Consider the following 16,581-nt stretch of genomic DNA (forward strand, 5'->3'; position numbering starts at 1 on the left):
AACCGGAGCACTCGGAGGAAACCCACGCAGACACGGGGAGAACGTGCAGACTCCGCACAGACAGTGACCCAGCGGGGAATCGAACCTGGGACCCTGGCGCTGTGAAGCTACAGTGCTATCTACTTGTGCTACCTGGAGTACCGATGACCACACCTGGACTACCAGGGACCACACCTGGAGTCAGTGACCACACCTGGAGTACCAGTGACCACACCTGGAGTCAGTGACCGGTTCAAGGCACCATACCGTAGGAAGAACATATTGGTCTTGGGAGTGAGGATAGCACAGGTTTACCAGAATGATACCTGGCCTCTAAAGGTTAAATTACAAAGGGAGATCACATAAATGAGGGTTGTATTCCCCGAATTTCGAATGTTAAGGGGTGATTCAATTACAATTTTCAAGATATTTAGGAAAACCGAGAAATTATTTTGGTTGACTGGGGAGTAAGGACAATGGGTTTAGATATTAGAGCCAAACCTTTCAGGAATTAAATTAGGAAAAGCTTTGACTCACGAAGTTTGATAGTTTATTAATAATAATAATAATAATAATAGTCATTATTATTGTCACAAGTAGGCTTACATTAACACCGCAATGAAGTTACTGTGAAAATCCCCTCGTCGCCACACACCGGCGCCTGTTCGGGTACACTGAGAGAGAATTCAGAATGTCCAATTCACCTAACAAGCATGCTTTTCGGACTTGTGGGAGGAAACCGGAGCACCCGGAGGAAACCCACGCAGACACGGGGAGAACGTGCAGACTCCTCACAGACAGTGACCCAAACTGGGAATTGAACCCAGGTCCCTGGAGCTGTGAAGCAACAGTGCTAACCACTGTGCCACCCATCCTTCCACAAATGATGATTGGCATTGGACTAATTGTAAATTTCAGAGCAGAGATTGATAGATATTTGCAAACCAAAGTTATTAAGGGATATGGGAAAAAGGCAGGTATGTGGAGTTAGATCACAGATCAGCCATGATAGTTGACCGGTGGCAGAGTGGTTAGCACTGCTACCTCACCGTGCCAGGGACCCGGGTTCAATTCCGGCTTTGGATGACTGTATGGAGTTTGCACGTTCTCCCTGTGTCTGAGTGGGTTTCCTCCAGGCGCTCCGGTTTCCTCCCATAGTCCAAAGCTGTGCAGGTTAGGTGAATTGGCCATTCTAAATTGCCCCTTAGTGTCCAGGGATGTACAGGTTAGCTTATGGAGATAGGGCGGGAGAGTGCCATAAAACAGACAAACAAATCGACACCTAAGAACCACAACCATCAAAGAGGTTCATTGAAAGTTGTTGACCCAGATAGACCGTGACACCCAGACCACAGACTTCATTACAGCCTGTCCTGGACCACATGAAACACGACACATTCATACACCAGGTATAAGCATATGCTGTGTATTGGGAAACAATGGGCTGGATTCTCCGATTGCCGACGGCGGAATCGCCTTTGGTGATTGGCTGGAGAATTCGTTTTGACGCCAAAACTGGGGGCGGCATTTTTATCAGATGCTCCGCCCTCTCAAAAACGGCATAATCGCTGAGTTCGCCGCACACCATTCAGACGGCCTCAGGACGTCACCTGAAGACTCTTCCCCCGATTCTCCGCCCCCGATGGGCTGACTTCCCGACGGCGTGGGGAACAGTTTTCGAGGACCTCGCGTGGCGGCTGTGGACTGTGTCCAGCGCCGTTACAGTCGGTGGTGAGGGGGGAACCGTTCCGATGGCTGGGGGGGGGGGCTTCGGCGGGGGCTGGGGGGACTGGTGGGCTGTGGTCCCGTGGGTGGTGAGGGGGGTTACACGTGAGCACTATCTGGCAGGCCCGGTCCGCGAGCGGCCAGTGCCATGTTGTATGGCAAGACCGCCATGTTGTATGGCAATTCTCCGTCGGGTGGAGCATCGGTCAGGGGGCGCCGCCGACATTTTGGTCGTCAGACCAGGCGTATGTTCCAGACATAGCCTCAAAATTGGAGCATCCGGCCCAATGACTGCATAACGAAACCCATGCAGTTAGGAAAATTGGATCACTCGATATGTTATTCTCTTGGAATGGAACTGTTAACGAAGGACAAAGGTTATGACCAATTTGCATTTATATAGCACCTTTTATACCATATGCACTATTAGATTGTGTGTGTATGTGTGTGGAAGTTATTGTTTCAGGGCAGAAAGGAAGAATGAGGTGGAAGTTGGGCAGCACGGTAGTACAGTGATTAGCACAATTGCTTCGCAGCTCCAGGGTCCCAGGTTCGATTCCCGGCTTGGGTCACTGTCTGTGCGGAGTCTGCACGTTCTCCCCGTGTGTGCGTGGGTTTCCTCCAGATGCTCCGGTTTCCTCCCACAGTCCAAAGATGTGCAGGTTAGGTGGACTGGCCATGCTAAATTGCCCTTAGTGTCCAAAATTGCCCTTAGTGTTGGGTGGGGTAACTGGGTTACGGGGATGGGGTGGATGTGTGTGGTTGGGAAGGGTGCTCTTTCCAAGAGCCGGTGCAGACTCGATGGGCCGAATGGCCTCCTTCTGAACTGTAAAAGTTGGGAAAGTTTGTTATCCTTGTGAAGAGATGATTCTATTGAGCTGGCATGGGTTTGTTAGTGCAGTCTTTTTATTGCGACCCGTTTTTTTTGCCTCATCTATTGACTCCCTGCTGAACTGGAATTCCATAAGCATCAGGAATTCTTTGACTCCTTGTCCAAGTGTAGACTTCCCAATGTATGAGACTTGCCATTGAGTGTCTGTATGCTTATCGACCATGGGGAGCGGGGGGAGAATGCAGGGTGGGCCAGCACATCACTGCCAGATCTCAGCTTCTCCCCTCCGAGGGTGGCACAGTGGCACACTGGCCCATCCCAGCGCTAAGGACCCAGGTTCGATCCCGGCCCTGGGACACTGTCCGTGTGGAGTTTGCACATTCTCCCCGTGTCTGCATGGGTCTCGCCCCCCAAAACGCAAAGATGTGCAGGGTAGGGGGATTGGCCATGCTAAATTGCCCCTTACTTGGAAAAATAATTGGGTACTCTAAATTTTAAAAAAAGCTTCTCCTCACCAAGTGTCCTCATTTTGCCAAACGTCTTAAATGTGCTTTAAGTGCAGCGACCATTTGAAAGCGCTGTGGGATGGTTTAACAGTCATTCAAACTATCAGTTGGAGGAAGAGGAGGGGAATGAAGGGGGGTCTCACTTTCATATTTCATCTGAAGGAAAGTGCCTTTTAAAAAAGAAATGCAGCACTCCCTCCATATTCAACTGACAAGTGAACGTAGTTCATTAGCTCATCTCGGGTATGATGCTTGAGCCTATAATCTCTGAAGCAGATTGCCATCAATGGGGTCGAGCTGACACACTGGGGAGTGCAAGCTATAGATTGCAGGCAGGCCGCATTCCACTGAATGAATAAGATGTCTCTTGCCGTCATGCCTTGCTTGTCAGGGAGAATTAACAGATGTTCCTGCAGAGTTAAGCCAGCCCTCTGCAGGGCCAACCTAGCCAAACGTGGTGGTATCTGTTTACACGCCCTTTGACTAAGAGAAATCCCGACACCGTCTTAAGACATACTTTTAGGTAGCATATTTCTTGAGCAGAGTTGGGTTGTGCAGGCTGCTCTTAAACCTCTTCAACATAATCTGTATCGCAAAAAAGGATGTTTAAAAGTGGAGATTGCTAATTAATGTTGACATAGGAATTGGAAGGGGTCAATGACAAAATCATTCTATGATGCTGGGAGGATTGGTGATAGATTCCTGTACACAATTCACCAATATTTAATAAAAATAAGAAGAAGAGTACCCAATTCATTTTTTCCAATTAAGGGGCAATTTAGTGTGGCCAATCCACCTAGCCTGCACATCTTTGGGTTGTGGGGGCGAAACCCACACAGACACGGGGAGAATGTGCAAACTCCACACGGACAGTGACCCAGAGCCGGGATCGAACCAGGGACCTCGGCACCGTGAGGCTGCAGTGCTAACCACGGCACCACCGTGCTGCCGTACAATTCACCAATATAAGGTGTACATTGCCAGCAGTTTGTTAGAACGACATTACAACACAATTCATCGGACTGAAAGTGCTTTGTGACATCAGGAAGATGGTGAAAAGTGCTTTATATAAATGTAAATTTTTCTTTAACAGGCTCAAGCTGTAAGAGTGATGCCTTTATCTCTTATCATAGAATTTACAGTGCAGAAAGAGACCATTCGGCCCATCGAGTCTGCACCAGCCCTTGGAAAGAGCATCCTACCCAAGCCCACACCTCCACCCTAACCCAGTAATCCCACCCAACCTTTTTGGACACTAAGGGCAATTTAGCATGGCCAATCCACCTAACCTGCACATCTTTGGACTGTGGGAGGAAACCGGAGCACCCGGAGGAAACTCACACAGACGCGGGGAGAAAGTGTAAATTCCACACAGACAGTGACCCAAGCCGGGAATTGAAACTGGGACCCTGGAGCTGTGAAGCAACTGTGCTAACCACTGTGCTGCCGTGCCCCCTCTTGCTGCCCGCCTGGTGACTTATAACTTTTAGTTTTGACTTTTTGTTGAACTTTGTGGTGCGTCTCTGAGCTTCTTTTGCTGTTTGTAAAAGTTATCAAGCGCTATTCATTTCGATGTGCTTGATTATCTTTGAGATCAAGAACCTTGAGACTCCCACTGCTGGAGAAACTGAAACTCTAGACATTGCTGGCCTATGTGATTAAGTTGCTCACTGCCTTAACCAGCTGCGCTACGCGGGAGGGTGAAGCAGTGATGGCAAGTGTGCGACATCACGTCCTTGATGTATACTGAGCGAGTTGGTTTGAATGATAATTTCATCAACGCTGCACAGAATACTGCTGCCTCCTCCCTGGGTCCTTTGCATCTCAGTGGAGTTGTTTTGAATGAAATGTTGGCGACGAGCCTAATTTCGACATAATACAGCTCTGGGTATAAATCCTGTGCAGCTTCATCTAGAGTGGTAATTAAACCTGCTGGAAGCACTTGACAAACAGCAGAGCCTTCATTACCGCTGATCTCGTCCTGATTTTCAGAAATAAATTTCTAGCGGTGCACAAAAAGAAATCAGCAAATCAGAACGGGAAATAATTCCTCCTCAATCATTTGAACGATCAGATTCTAGATGTTGAAGGAAAGCCAAAAGGCACTCGGAATCTTTAGTAAACACAGCAATGGATCAATCTCCAGGGGCTAGTTTAGCACAGTGGGCTAAACAGCTCGCTTGTAAGGCAGAACAAGGCCAGCAGCGCGGGTTCAATTCCCGTACCGGCCTCCCCGAACAGGCGCCGGAATGTGGCGACTAGGGGCTTTTCACAGTAACTTCATTGAAGCCTCCTTGTGACAATAAGCCATTATTATTATCTCTTGAGCTCAACAAATTAAGGTAAAAGTCTCAGAAAGCTATAAGCCGCCTGCCTCCTTGCCTGCACTGCACTGGATGGCCGTGTGTGTGGTAGTCGGAGTGTGAAGGCAGTAATCCATTGCTCGTGGGTAAACAACAGTTCAGTCAAATTGTAGGTGAGGACTGAATGCAGTGATTGGCAAGCTTCCGATCCACTAGACATCATGATTGCTTGCAGCAGAAACATTTCCACTTAAGAAAGTGCTCCCTGCTAAAACATCCAGAGGTCAGCACCAACCTGAGTCACTGGCCCTCGTCTGGCTAAGTCGAGCATAGAATAGAATGGTTGGAGCACAGGAGGAGGCCATTTGGCCCAGTGTGTGTGCTACCTCTCTGTAAAGGCAATTCCCAATCCCCCATGCCTTTTCCCCGTATCCCTGCAATGTTATTTTCAGGTTGGCTAAACAATCCGGCATAATGGAGCCGAGCAAAGTTTTCATAGCAAAAGCTGCCTGACTGTTTCTGCAGTATGAGTCTGTCGTTGAATGCAGAATGGGTCAAATGTAAAGCTCGTTTTAATAATTTGGCAAGAAAGGAGGAGAATGAAGATTTGCATTCCCCAATCGCCGGATGTCCCAAGCAGTTTACAACCAATGAAGCACTTTTGAAGAGTGTCGCTATTTTAAGTCTGTAAAGTCACCATAGGTTGCTTTCCCTTTTGAGGGGGGAGAGCTGACTGGTGGTGATTTAACCTGAGGACCAGCACACCTCAGGCGAGGGGCAAGGTTGAGAAAGCGGGGCCTTCCTGAATAATCGCAGCCGGTACGGGAATTGAAGCCGGGCTGCTGGCCTCGCTCTGCATCACGCACCAGCTGCCCAGCTAAACTGGCCCCATTCACTAATGTAATGTGGAGAATATGGCAGCCAATTTGCATGCATCCTACAAACAGCAATGTGATAATGACCAGATAATCTTTGCGATGTCGACAGAGGGATAAATATCTCTCCTGCTGTTCCTCAAAACAGTGTTGTGGGATCTTTTATGCCCATTTGAGAGGTTGTGGACAGGGCCTGGGTTTAACGTCTCATTCTGAAGGATGGTGCCTCCAGCAGTATAGCACTCCCTCAGTGTTTCAGTGGCGAGTCCTTGTATCATAGAATTTACAGTGCAGAAGGAGGCCATTCAGTCCATCGAGTCTGCACCGGCTCTTGGAAAGAGCACCCTCCCCAAGGTCAACACCTCCACCCTATCCCCATAACCCAGTAACCCCACCCAACACTAAGGGCAATTTTGGACACTAAGGGCAATTTATCATGGCCAACCCCCCTAACCTGCACATCTTTGGACTGTGGGAGGAAACCGGAGCACCCGGAGGAAACCCACGCACACACGGGGAGGATGTGCAGACTCCGCACAGACAGTGACCCAAGCCGGAATCGAACCTGGGACCCTGGGGCTGTGAAGTAATTGTGCTATCCACAATGCTACCGTGCTGCCCCCGTGCTGTCAGGCTTGATTTTTGTGTCAATGTCCTGGAGCGTTGACTTGAACCCAAAACCTTGCGACTCGGGCGAAAGTGCGACCAACTTGAGTCACCAATGATGATGGGGAGTTTTAGATTATGAAAATGTACCAGCCTTCCCGAACAGGCGCCTTCCCGTACCAGCCTCCCTGAACAGGCGGCGGAATGTGGCGACTAGGGGCTTTTCACAGTAACTTCATTGAAGCCTACTCGTGACAATAAGCGATTTTCATTTCATTTCATTCATTTTCAAATGCACGTAAGTATTGTCAGGCTGTTCATAAAAACATTCTGAAACATTTGAGGTTTAACAGTGGATTACTTAATATTTTTCCTAACTTTGTGCTGTTGGTTTTTAGCCTCCTCCTGACCTGATTAATATAATATTTATGTGAAGAATTATAGACAATGTCCATACCCAGCAGCGCAATCTGTAAGTACCCATAATTTTTACTGTTCGTTGCCAGATTTGGCAATGTGAAAAACTAGGCAGCGTGCCAGGCAACTAATAAACTCATTTTGAAGGACATGGTCTGCCTTATAATAAGTCTTTCACAGCCCGTTACTAAGGTGCACTGAATTCTGTGATCTGCGTGGGATATGGCTTCTGTTGCTCAAATTAGGAACCAAATATCACTCATTGTAGATTTTGACACCGATGTGACCTACTGTGACAGAAACCCCCCTGGGCAGGCGGCATAGGCAGAAATTGAGCTGGCGTTGAGGGGCGAAGCGACTTGGTAGTTTCTGTCTGGGAGGCTGGGACTACAAGAGCTTACAGATTTTAAATTGCACACTCCAGATTGCAGTGTGCAGTGAGGTGTGTAATGCTACAGCCAACACAATGTGTGATTCGTCCCTGAACATTGCAGACACATGGTACAATACATGCATATTAAATACAGTAGAGCTGAACACTTGAAATATGCTTTTGCACCCTATTACAATTTTATGCTCGCTCTGCTGGCTGCCTTTAGTTCCTCTCTCAAGGGCCACGTACATGTGTGAATGTAGACAGCAAGGGGTGTCGGGCAATTTTTAAATCAAGGACTGAAGGCAAATGAACCATGAACTCTCTGAAATATAGCTACAAAATGGCGTTTCAGCTCACAAGATGGCCGCACAAAATGGAGTCTCCAGTTGCACTGAATGCTGGGAAAGAGAAACAAAAGAAAGACCTCAGGACGTCCCGTTGCTGCCAGCCACGTTCTTTTTAAGCGCAGTCTCTATTGTAAATATAGGAAAGGTGGCAGCCAGTAGCGCACAGCAAACTCCCGGAAGCAATAATCTGATGGTGGCCCCAGAGTTTTGCTTTTGTAAAGTGATGTGGGTTGAGGAATGAGTCCGGCACCCGTGACAAAGCTGATTTCCTGTCTCCCCCCCCCCCCCCCCCCACAAACCTCCCTGGAGGAAATCGTTTCCTCCATCTACTCTGCTGGATCTTTGTAACATTTTGAACACTTTTTCATCCGCTCATCCTCTCAATCTTTCATACTCCAGGAAATGAATGCCAGGTTTATGCAACCTGCTGTCAAGACTGCAAACCACTCAAGCTGCAAAGTGCAAGTAATTTGTGGTCCATGGTGTGCTGTCAGTTTCACACTGGTGGAACTGGCTAACCAAATTGATGCTTGAGGCCGTGTCTTTATACCTTTACATCAAGACCTGCAGCAAATACGGTGTGTTCTTTTTTTCTCTCTCTATTCTGCAGTCCCACAGTCAAGAGATGGAGCTAGTCTATAGAAGATGTCTTCAAAGTAAACCGGAAGTATGCAGTCAATCTCCACGCAGTCAAAGTCTTCCTGGGGTTACTGACCAGAGACATCAGGAAAAACATATTGCTCACCATAAACCCAACAGTGATGAGAGTGGCAAGGAGCAGGCAAGTGTAGTCCACAGGAAGAGTGCCCAATCAGTGACACACAGCAACCAACACAAGCGGGTGCGTAATGCTGAAAAATTGGAATCTGGGAGTGAGGGGAAGGGGCATCATTGTATATCAGAGGTAGGACTCGAGGTGATGTACCCAGTCGTGTCGATGAAGTCTAGCCAATTCATTTGCTTCCCTCACTAATTTCTTCCTTTCCTCACTGCTCCAAAGACAGTGACTCAGAGAGCAGGAGTGCTGCACACAACCTTGCCTCAGTGGCCGCCGTGGTACTTGACTGCGGCAAGTGTTGCAGGCGAGTCTAGACCACCCATACATGTACCTCGAGCAGAATGGAAATCCTGGATAATCTTCACTCGGACCGTGGACCTGTGACGGGGTGGCTCTGCCACTCATCGCAGGCCAGGAGATTAGCCAGAAATTTCTTTCCGCATTACCTGATGAGCCTCTGCCTTCTGCGCTGCCACTGGTAGTCCAATTAAATTTATCACTTCACTGAAGTGTGGGGGGAAAAAATGTGAGGTGCATTCAAGGCCAACATTATTATCAGCAAAGGTTTATTTATTTGAAATCAACTTCTGGTGTGGTCCACTGCTGTATTGAGGTAAGTTTTCTAATGCATGGGCGGCACAGTGGCGCAGTGGCTAGCACAGCTGCCTACGGCGCCGAGGTCCCAGGTTCGATCCTGGCCCCGGGTCACTGTCCGTGTGGAGTTTGCACATTCTCCCCGTGTCTGCGTGGGTCTCACCCCCGCAACCCAAAGATGTGCAGGAGAGGTGGATTGGTCACACGAAAATTGCCCCTTCATTGGAAAAAAAATAATTGGGTACTCGTAAGTTAATAAAAGTTTTACAATCCATAATTTTTCCAAGTAAAATGCAAACAAAAAGGTCGAGCAGAGTAAAATAACGTAGTGATCATTAATCCTCACATTATCAAGATTGAAAATGTAACCACGATTAGTGTTTATTAATTGTGTGGATGAGATGGGATAGGGCTATTCTTAACTCTTGTCGCTTAATAACTTGAAGTTAATTAGTTGTTTTGAGTTTCATAGCTGGTAGCTGCCGAGATCTGTCTGCAGGTAACTAATGGAAGTGCTGGCATTGTGATATTGGCACTAGGCTAGTAATCCAGAGACTCGGAACAATGTTCTGGGACCCTGGGTTCGAACTCCACCACCATCATGGCCGATGGTGAAATTTGAATTCAATAAAAATCTGGAGGAAAAAAAAGTATAATGATGACCATTGCCGATTGTCGTAAAAACCCATCTGGTTCACTGATGTACCTTCGGGAAGGAAATCTGCTGTCCTTATCCGGTCTGGCCTACACGTGACTCCAGACCCACACAGCGATGTGGCTGACTCTTAAATGCCCCCCTCTCAAATGGCCTAGCAAGCCACTCGATGGGCGACAAAGTGTGGCTCAGCCAGTGAAGCCGACACCCCAAGAACAAATAAAATAAAAACTAGTAGTGAAGTTTGGAGGGTGACAGCGATGCCTCCAAAGAGCGGCAGAGTCGATCGCTCCCAGACCGCAAGTGTGGGAGTCCATTTCGAGTAACTCTGAAAACATTACTGCCCTGTGACTTTGCTCGACTGCCCAGGTGCTCCACATTCCAAAGCAAAAAACAAAGTTGTGGAAATGGTCATGTGATCGCTCGAGAGCGAACAACATTTCAGCCTTGAAGTATGTTCAAACAGCTTTTAGCTCATTTATAGTAGAACTGATGTGGACATCCCAGTTAAGGTCTGCCTGAATCAATATATTAGGTTGTGACGTGATTCAGTAACAGATTGGGAGAGGCCAGTTTGTTTTGGGTGTTGCATTTTCAAAACTGTAGGATCATGTAAGCTGTCAATCAAACAAACATGCAAAAGTTGAAATGGGAGTTTATTTAATGCTGCAGCTAAAGAATTGTCACCTCGAGTTTCTACTTTATTTGAACAAATGCACCTCGTCATATTGACGTTCCGCAAACACCCTGGGCGGGATCCTCTGCGTCCCCCAGTCCCGTGCTTCTCGGCAGCGGGAGGCAGCCCCCCCTTCACTGGCGGCGGGATTCTCTGTTCCCTCTGCTGTCGATGAGAATTCCCATTGAAGCCACCCAACGCTACCTGGGAAATGCCCGATGGGGTGCGCTGCGGCTGGGATCGGAGAATATCGCCACCAGCGACTGGCTGGGGAATTCTGCCTTTGGCTGTAGTTTGCCAGGATATGTGCCCAGTCACTCACTAGATAACCTTTCTGCCCCTTTGAGCAATTGGTTCTGCTGTTTAATGGCGAGGCAAATCTTCTGCAAAGAGGAAATTGTCTTGCTTCAAAGGTAGAACAATGATGGGGGACTATGTTATTGTTGAAGGACTATAAAGTTTGCCGGCATAAACCTGTCAGTCTGTACTCCAGGATTATAATATTCCAGTCATTCGAAAGGTAAGTTGTACAATTAACCCTTTCTTCTTTATATTGGCAGAAAGAGAACGATTCTGGCAATGACCCAGTAAAGGTTGCAAAAAGCAAAGTTCACCAAAGGTATGTAACGTTTAACAATGAAGCCATTTCGTCTTGAAAACCCTGTTGTGTTTGTAAAGTGGCCTTGAGATTCAGCAGACTAGCGATTAACTTGTCCTCAGCAGGCCCCGGGAGGTATTGTGGAGCCTCTGATCAAAACTCTGCTCTAATGTTGCAAAACAGCATTCACACAGCTGATAGCATAACGGAGAGGTTGTGTTTATCAGGAATGATTGAACAGGCTGGGCCTCCTATCCCCAGAGAGGACGAGAGAAGAGTGGGGTGAGCCGAAGAATGTCTTTTAGATGAAGAAAGGGTTTTACAGAGAAGATGTTTCCCGTTGTGGGGGAGCCCAGAACCATAAGGCAGGCACAAATAAGTCCAATAAGGAATTGAGCAGAAACCTCTTCCAAGAGAGTGGTGAGAATGTGAAACTTGCCTCAGCCAGGTTGAGGAATATTATGCATTGATGCATTTAAAGGGAAGCTAGTTTTTTTAAAATAAAAATTTAGAATACCCAAATCATTATTTTTTACAATTACGGTGCAATTTAGCGTGGCCAATCCAGCTAGCCTGCACAACTTTCTGTTGGAGGAGGGGGGTGGTGATGAGTCCCATCAGCGAAGCCCCCAGTACTGTGGTGATATACATCACTGTAAGTACACAAAGGGTTAATGTACATACACTACACCTAGCTAGGCACTAGAGGGAGCACCAGAGACATGACACACAGACAGTCAACCAAAGGTCCAATGGGCATTCATAGAATTTTCATAGAATTTACAGTGCAGAAGGAGGCCATTCGGCCCATCAAGTCTGCACCGGCTCTTGGAAAGAGCACCCTACCCAAGGTCAACACCTCCACCCTGTCCCCATAACCCAGCAACCCCACCCAACACTAAGGGCAATTTTGGACACTAAGGGCAACTTATCATGGCCAATCCACCTAACTTGCACATCTTTGGACTGTGGGAGGAAACCGGAGCACCCGGAGGAAACCCACGCACACACGGGGAGGATGTGCAGACTCCACACAAGACAATGGCCCAAGCCGGAATAGAACCTGGGACCCTGGAGCTGTGAAGCAATTGTGCTATCCACAATGTTACTGTGCTGCTATGTATTCACGATACACATGGAGGTGACACTACCACAAGAGGGCATTTCACCAACCCATATAAAAGGACACATCACACATGCTCAGTCTCTTTCCAGTGGAGACACCCAATGAGTACAGACACAGGGTTGGTTGAACATCACTCCCACCACGTGGATTGTAGCAGACTGGTTCATCAGTCTGAGTAGCTATAGCGTCGAATCCAAGTAGGAGAATTGTTAATAGTTTAATAAACGTGTTAAAGCTATCTCCAAGTTGTCCCTCAACTCAGCGTCTTATCTTTCACACAAAAGCCACAGCCCATTTGTACATCAGACACCATTGTCCAATGTGGACAACATCTTGCATCCAGCACAGGCCACTGCGTTCCGTTCGGGGCTGGAAAACCTGGTTCATCGGGTTGGATTCCCCAGTTTGTGTGACGTTCGCTGCTGTGTCAGGATAAGTACACTGCAGGGACCTTTAGTGAGCTATTCCCAATGCGATTACAAAGCTGCTTTACATTTAAAAAAAAGGGTGGAGATCTCCCAGTCTCCTGGTTGTTGGAGACCGGTTGTACTCTGCGTTTGTACCCGACGCCCTGCCCTCCCTGGGAATTGCCCACGAAGTATGAACTCCTGATGGGCAATCCCCTTCTCCACAGAACTCTCCGTGAATGTTTTCGACTCTGAGCTACAATCTGAGATAGGACAGAACAGAATACAGTGAGCACCAAGGGAACGTTAGAGAGAAAATCCATAATGTAGCTCTTGGATAACTAAAGAACTGACACCCAATCAGAGGCACTAACTCCTCGATTTTTCCACCCCCCCCCGACCCAATGCACCTACCCGCCCCCCCCCCACCCCCCGGCCGCCGTGGGCGCAGGGGTGACCGAGGAATCGGAGCTGGTGCGAGTAAAGACACAGGCAGCTGAGATTTGGATGACTTTGAGTTTCTGGAAGGTGGAGTGTGGAAGATCCGTCAAGTGTGGATTGGAATAGTCAAATATAAAGGCGACAAAGGTTTGAATGATTCTGATGGGGTGTGTGGAAGGTGGGGACCGGCTCTGAAGCAACAATGTGTGTTTCCCCAGAGAGTCGACTTAAAAACGGCTTCCACACTTCTCCTGTCTGACTGACAGGAAGTAGCTTTAGCAGAGATCAGGCGTAGGGCCTAAACTGAGGACGAGGTCGAAGACTTCTGCCTCACAGCAGTTTGCTGACTGATTTTCTCTTTTTGATTCCTTAATCACAGGGAGAACAAGGAACCGCCGACCCATGGCGGTAAAAAGCTCGGTCCGTCTGAGAAAACTGTCAAATCCTGCAGCGATTCACACAAGAACCAAGACTGCGCCACTGCCAAACCTTCAGCTGCCCAGAACTCCGAGCAGGGTGAGGGGACAATTTCTATTTTACTTGGTATTTCTTAAATCTGGTGGAGCTTGGGGATTGTTTTCTGTTGTTCCAATATACTGAACAGGAATTTGTCCAGTGGGACCCACCATAGTTCAATGCGGGGCACTATAGTCGCTGTGTCAGAAGGTCGCAGGTTCACGACCCTCTCCAGATACCCGAGGACAAACGCTAGGCTGCCACCCTGGTGCTTGTACTGCCACAGGCACCACCTTTCAGGTGCAAAGTTAAACCAAAGCCCCCTCCTTCCCTATCAGTAGATGTGAAGATCCCTCAGCGCAATTTTGAAGAAGATACAGGGCCGTTCTCCCCAGTGTCCAGGACAATATCTTTCTTTCTCTCCCAGTAACTCAGTAAAATATGATTATCACTTTGCTGTTTTGGGAGCTTGGGGCACATAACTGCAATAGGAGACTAACGAGGATAAATGTTCCCTGGACTTGCTCCCGTTTCATGGGCTACGTTGGTGCACATCATAGAGCCTAGGCCCGTTTACGAAGTTTATAACACGTTAATTTACATATTTCTCAAGTTATTAATTCTCACATCTTTGTGTTCTAGAGCAGATCAAACTCCTGAATAAGAAATTTTGCACGCAATTAGGACCGAGTTGGCAAGGTTTTGAGATGATAACGCAAGAACTAGGAGCAGGTGTAGGCAATTCGGCCCCTCGAACTCACTCTGCCATTCAATACTATCCTATTCGGCCTCAACTCCACTTTTCTGCCTCTTCTCCATAACCCTTCAACCCATTATATTAAAAATCTGTCTTATCTCCTCGCATTTACTCAATGTCCCAGTATCCACCGCACTCTGGGGTTGTGAATTCCACAGAGAAGTGGTTTCTTTTTTAAAATTAAAATTTGTTTTTTATTTTGTCAATAATTTTTTCCTATTAAAGGGGCAATTTAGCGTGGCCAATCCACCTGCGCTGCACATCTTTTTTTGGGTTGTGGGGGTGAGACCCACGCAGACATGGGGAGAATGTGCAAACTCTACACGGACAGTGACCCGGGGCCGGGATCGAACCCGGGTCCCCGGCGCTGTGAGGCAGCGGTGCTAACCACTGCGCCGCCGTGCTGCCCGAGAGAAGTAATTTCTCCTCATCTCTGTTTTAATTCTGCTACTCATCCTAAAACTATGACCTCTCGTTCTAGATTGCCCCACGAGAGGAAGCACCCGCTCTACGTCTACTTTGTCCATGCCTTTTATCATCTTGTATACCTTAATTAGGTCTCCTCTCATTCTTCTGAACCCGAGAGAGTACAGGCCTAAAAAATGTTCTCATTGTCTCAAAACGTAGGCAGCTCAGTCCTAATTGCAGTCAACACTGATTGTCAGATTCCAGGGCTCCATGCAACCCGTGAACTGCAGTTTCTGACCCCTTGATGTAATGTAAACTTCAAATCTCTCCTCGATCAGCCAGCAATGCATTTGAAAGTTGTATGTGCAACAGGCTGAATGAGAACATGTGGCTGGAAGTGAGAACCACAGACAGGAGGAGGATCAGTGCATTCCCAATCCATCCCTCTCTCCATGGATCAGCTTGCCTCAGTGAGCGAAGGAAACATGGGCTAGTTGACTGGTTTCTTCCTTCCACAACTCTCAGTGGCATATCCCATGACTGAATGACGGCATGTGAGACACAGTGGTCCTTGAACTCTGAACACCGCTATTTGCGAGTGAGAAATCAAATGAAAAAGGTGGAAAAAAGGAAATGGCGAATATCCTTCTGTGTGGGCGTATGATCAGCTAATATTGGACAGCCTAGATCATGGCAGATTTATCAGCAATTTTGCAGACCCTACCAAGTTCTCTAGTTTGACGATTATGGGAGTGAGTGATTGTAAGTAAGCACTGTGGACATCTTAACCATTCCTTGACCCAATGGGTATGGAGCTTGAATGCTTCAAATAGTATCACGATATAATCACATTCTATTTAGTTCAATTGGCATACACAAAATTAATACTTAACAATGGCAGTAGTGAACTCTGCAAAATCACTGGGCATCATCTTCTGTTGTGTTCTATTGACTGTAGTCACGTCGTTTCTCGAGGTATGTCAATGGTGCCTCAAAGTGTCCCTTTTATACTGGAGAGAGACCCTTCTCATGCCACAAGAGGCGATAGTTGTCTCTGGCCAGCATGATTGGGCCAACGGGTACCCCATTGGTTGTCCATAAACATGGCCAAGGTCAACACACAGGCCCTTAAGAACGTTTCCTATTTTTCTCCTCTTTGTAGACAATCCAAGGCTCATGTATCTGCTGGCATCAAAACATTTTCTGCAACTTTGCACTTCTGTAATTGCTGTTCACACCATTCTTCTTAGAATAGAAAAGCATATTCTCCAGCATTTACTCAGGCAAAGGTCAAGGTCCCTTAAACCGCACAGCAGCTAGAGCGATAAACCTTGTCATGTTTGTATAGTCTAACAACTCAGTTAATTTTCACCTTGTAGTTGCAACAAAATTTACACATCTTCATTTCAAAGAATCAAAATTTGAAAACGGGAGCCACTTGACTGTTGTCTCACACACAATCCCGGTTCGAAAACTCTAGCTCAGCTGTCTAATCTCTCCTCCTTCTACATCTGCTGAGCTGTGTATTCACGTGATAACGTGAGCCGTTATATCTTAACGCTTTGCGAACAATGTTAACCGTCATGCTTTGCTGCTTAGCTTTGAACTGTATAGCTGTTCATGAACAAGATTTGAGGAGTTATTGGTTGAATCTGACTTATCGACAGATACACGGATCCAACAGGATTTCCTGGAGACAGTTCTTTAAATGGCTCGAAT

At 47.3% G+C, this 16,581-nt stretch overlaps 1 protein-coding gene across 1 annotated transcript in view; it reads left to right on the top strand.

Annotated features, from left to right (window-relative positions):
• The window catches only part of LOC140393687 (uncharacterized), a 114,582-nt gene that overhangs the window by 54,535 nt on the left and 43,466 nt on the right, over positions 1 to 16,581 (top strand). Inside the window, exons 2-4 of the mRNA XM_072479978.1 lie at positions 8,577 to 8,807; positions 11,230 to 11,288; positions 13,621 to 13,757. Coding sequence (XP_072336079.1) covers positions 8,592 to 8,807; positions 11,230 to 11,288; positions 13,621 to 13,757 — 412 coding nt within the window. The 5' untranslated portion in view covers positions 8,577 to 8,591. The remainder of the gene's footprint in view (positions 1 to 8,576; positions 8,808 to 11,229; positions 11,289 to 13,620; positions 13,758 to 16,581) is intronic.

The sequence above is a fragment of the Scyliorhinus torazame genome, chromosome 17 (assembly GCF_047496885.1).
Source record: "Scyliorhinus torazame isolate Kashiwa2021f chromosome 17, sScyTor2.1, whole genome shotgun sequence".
NCBI lineage: Eukaryota > Metazoa > Chordata > Chondrichthyes > Carcharhiniformes > Scyliorhinidae > Scyliorhinus > Scyliorhinus torazame.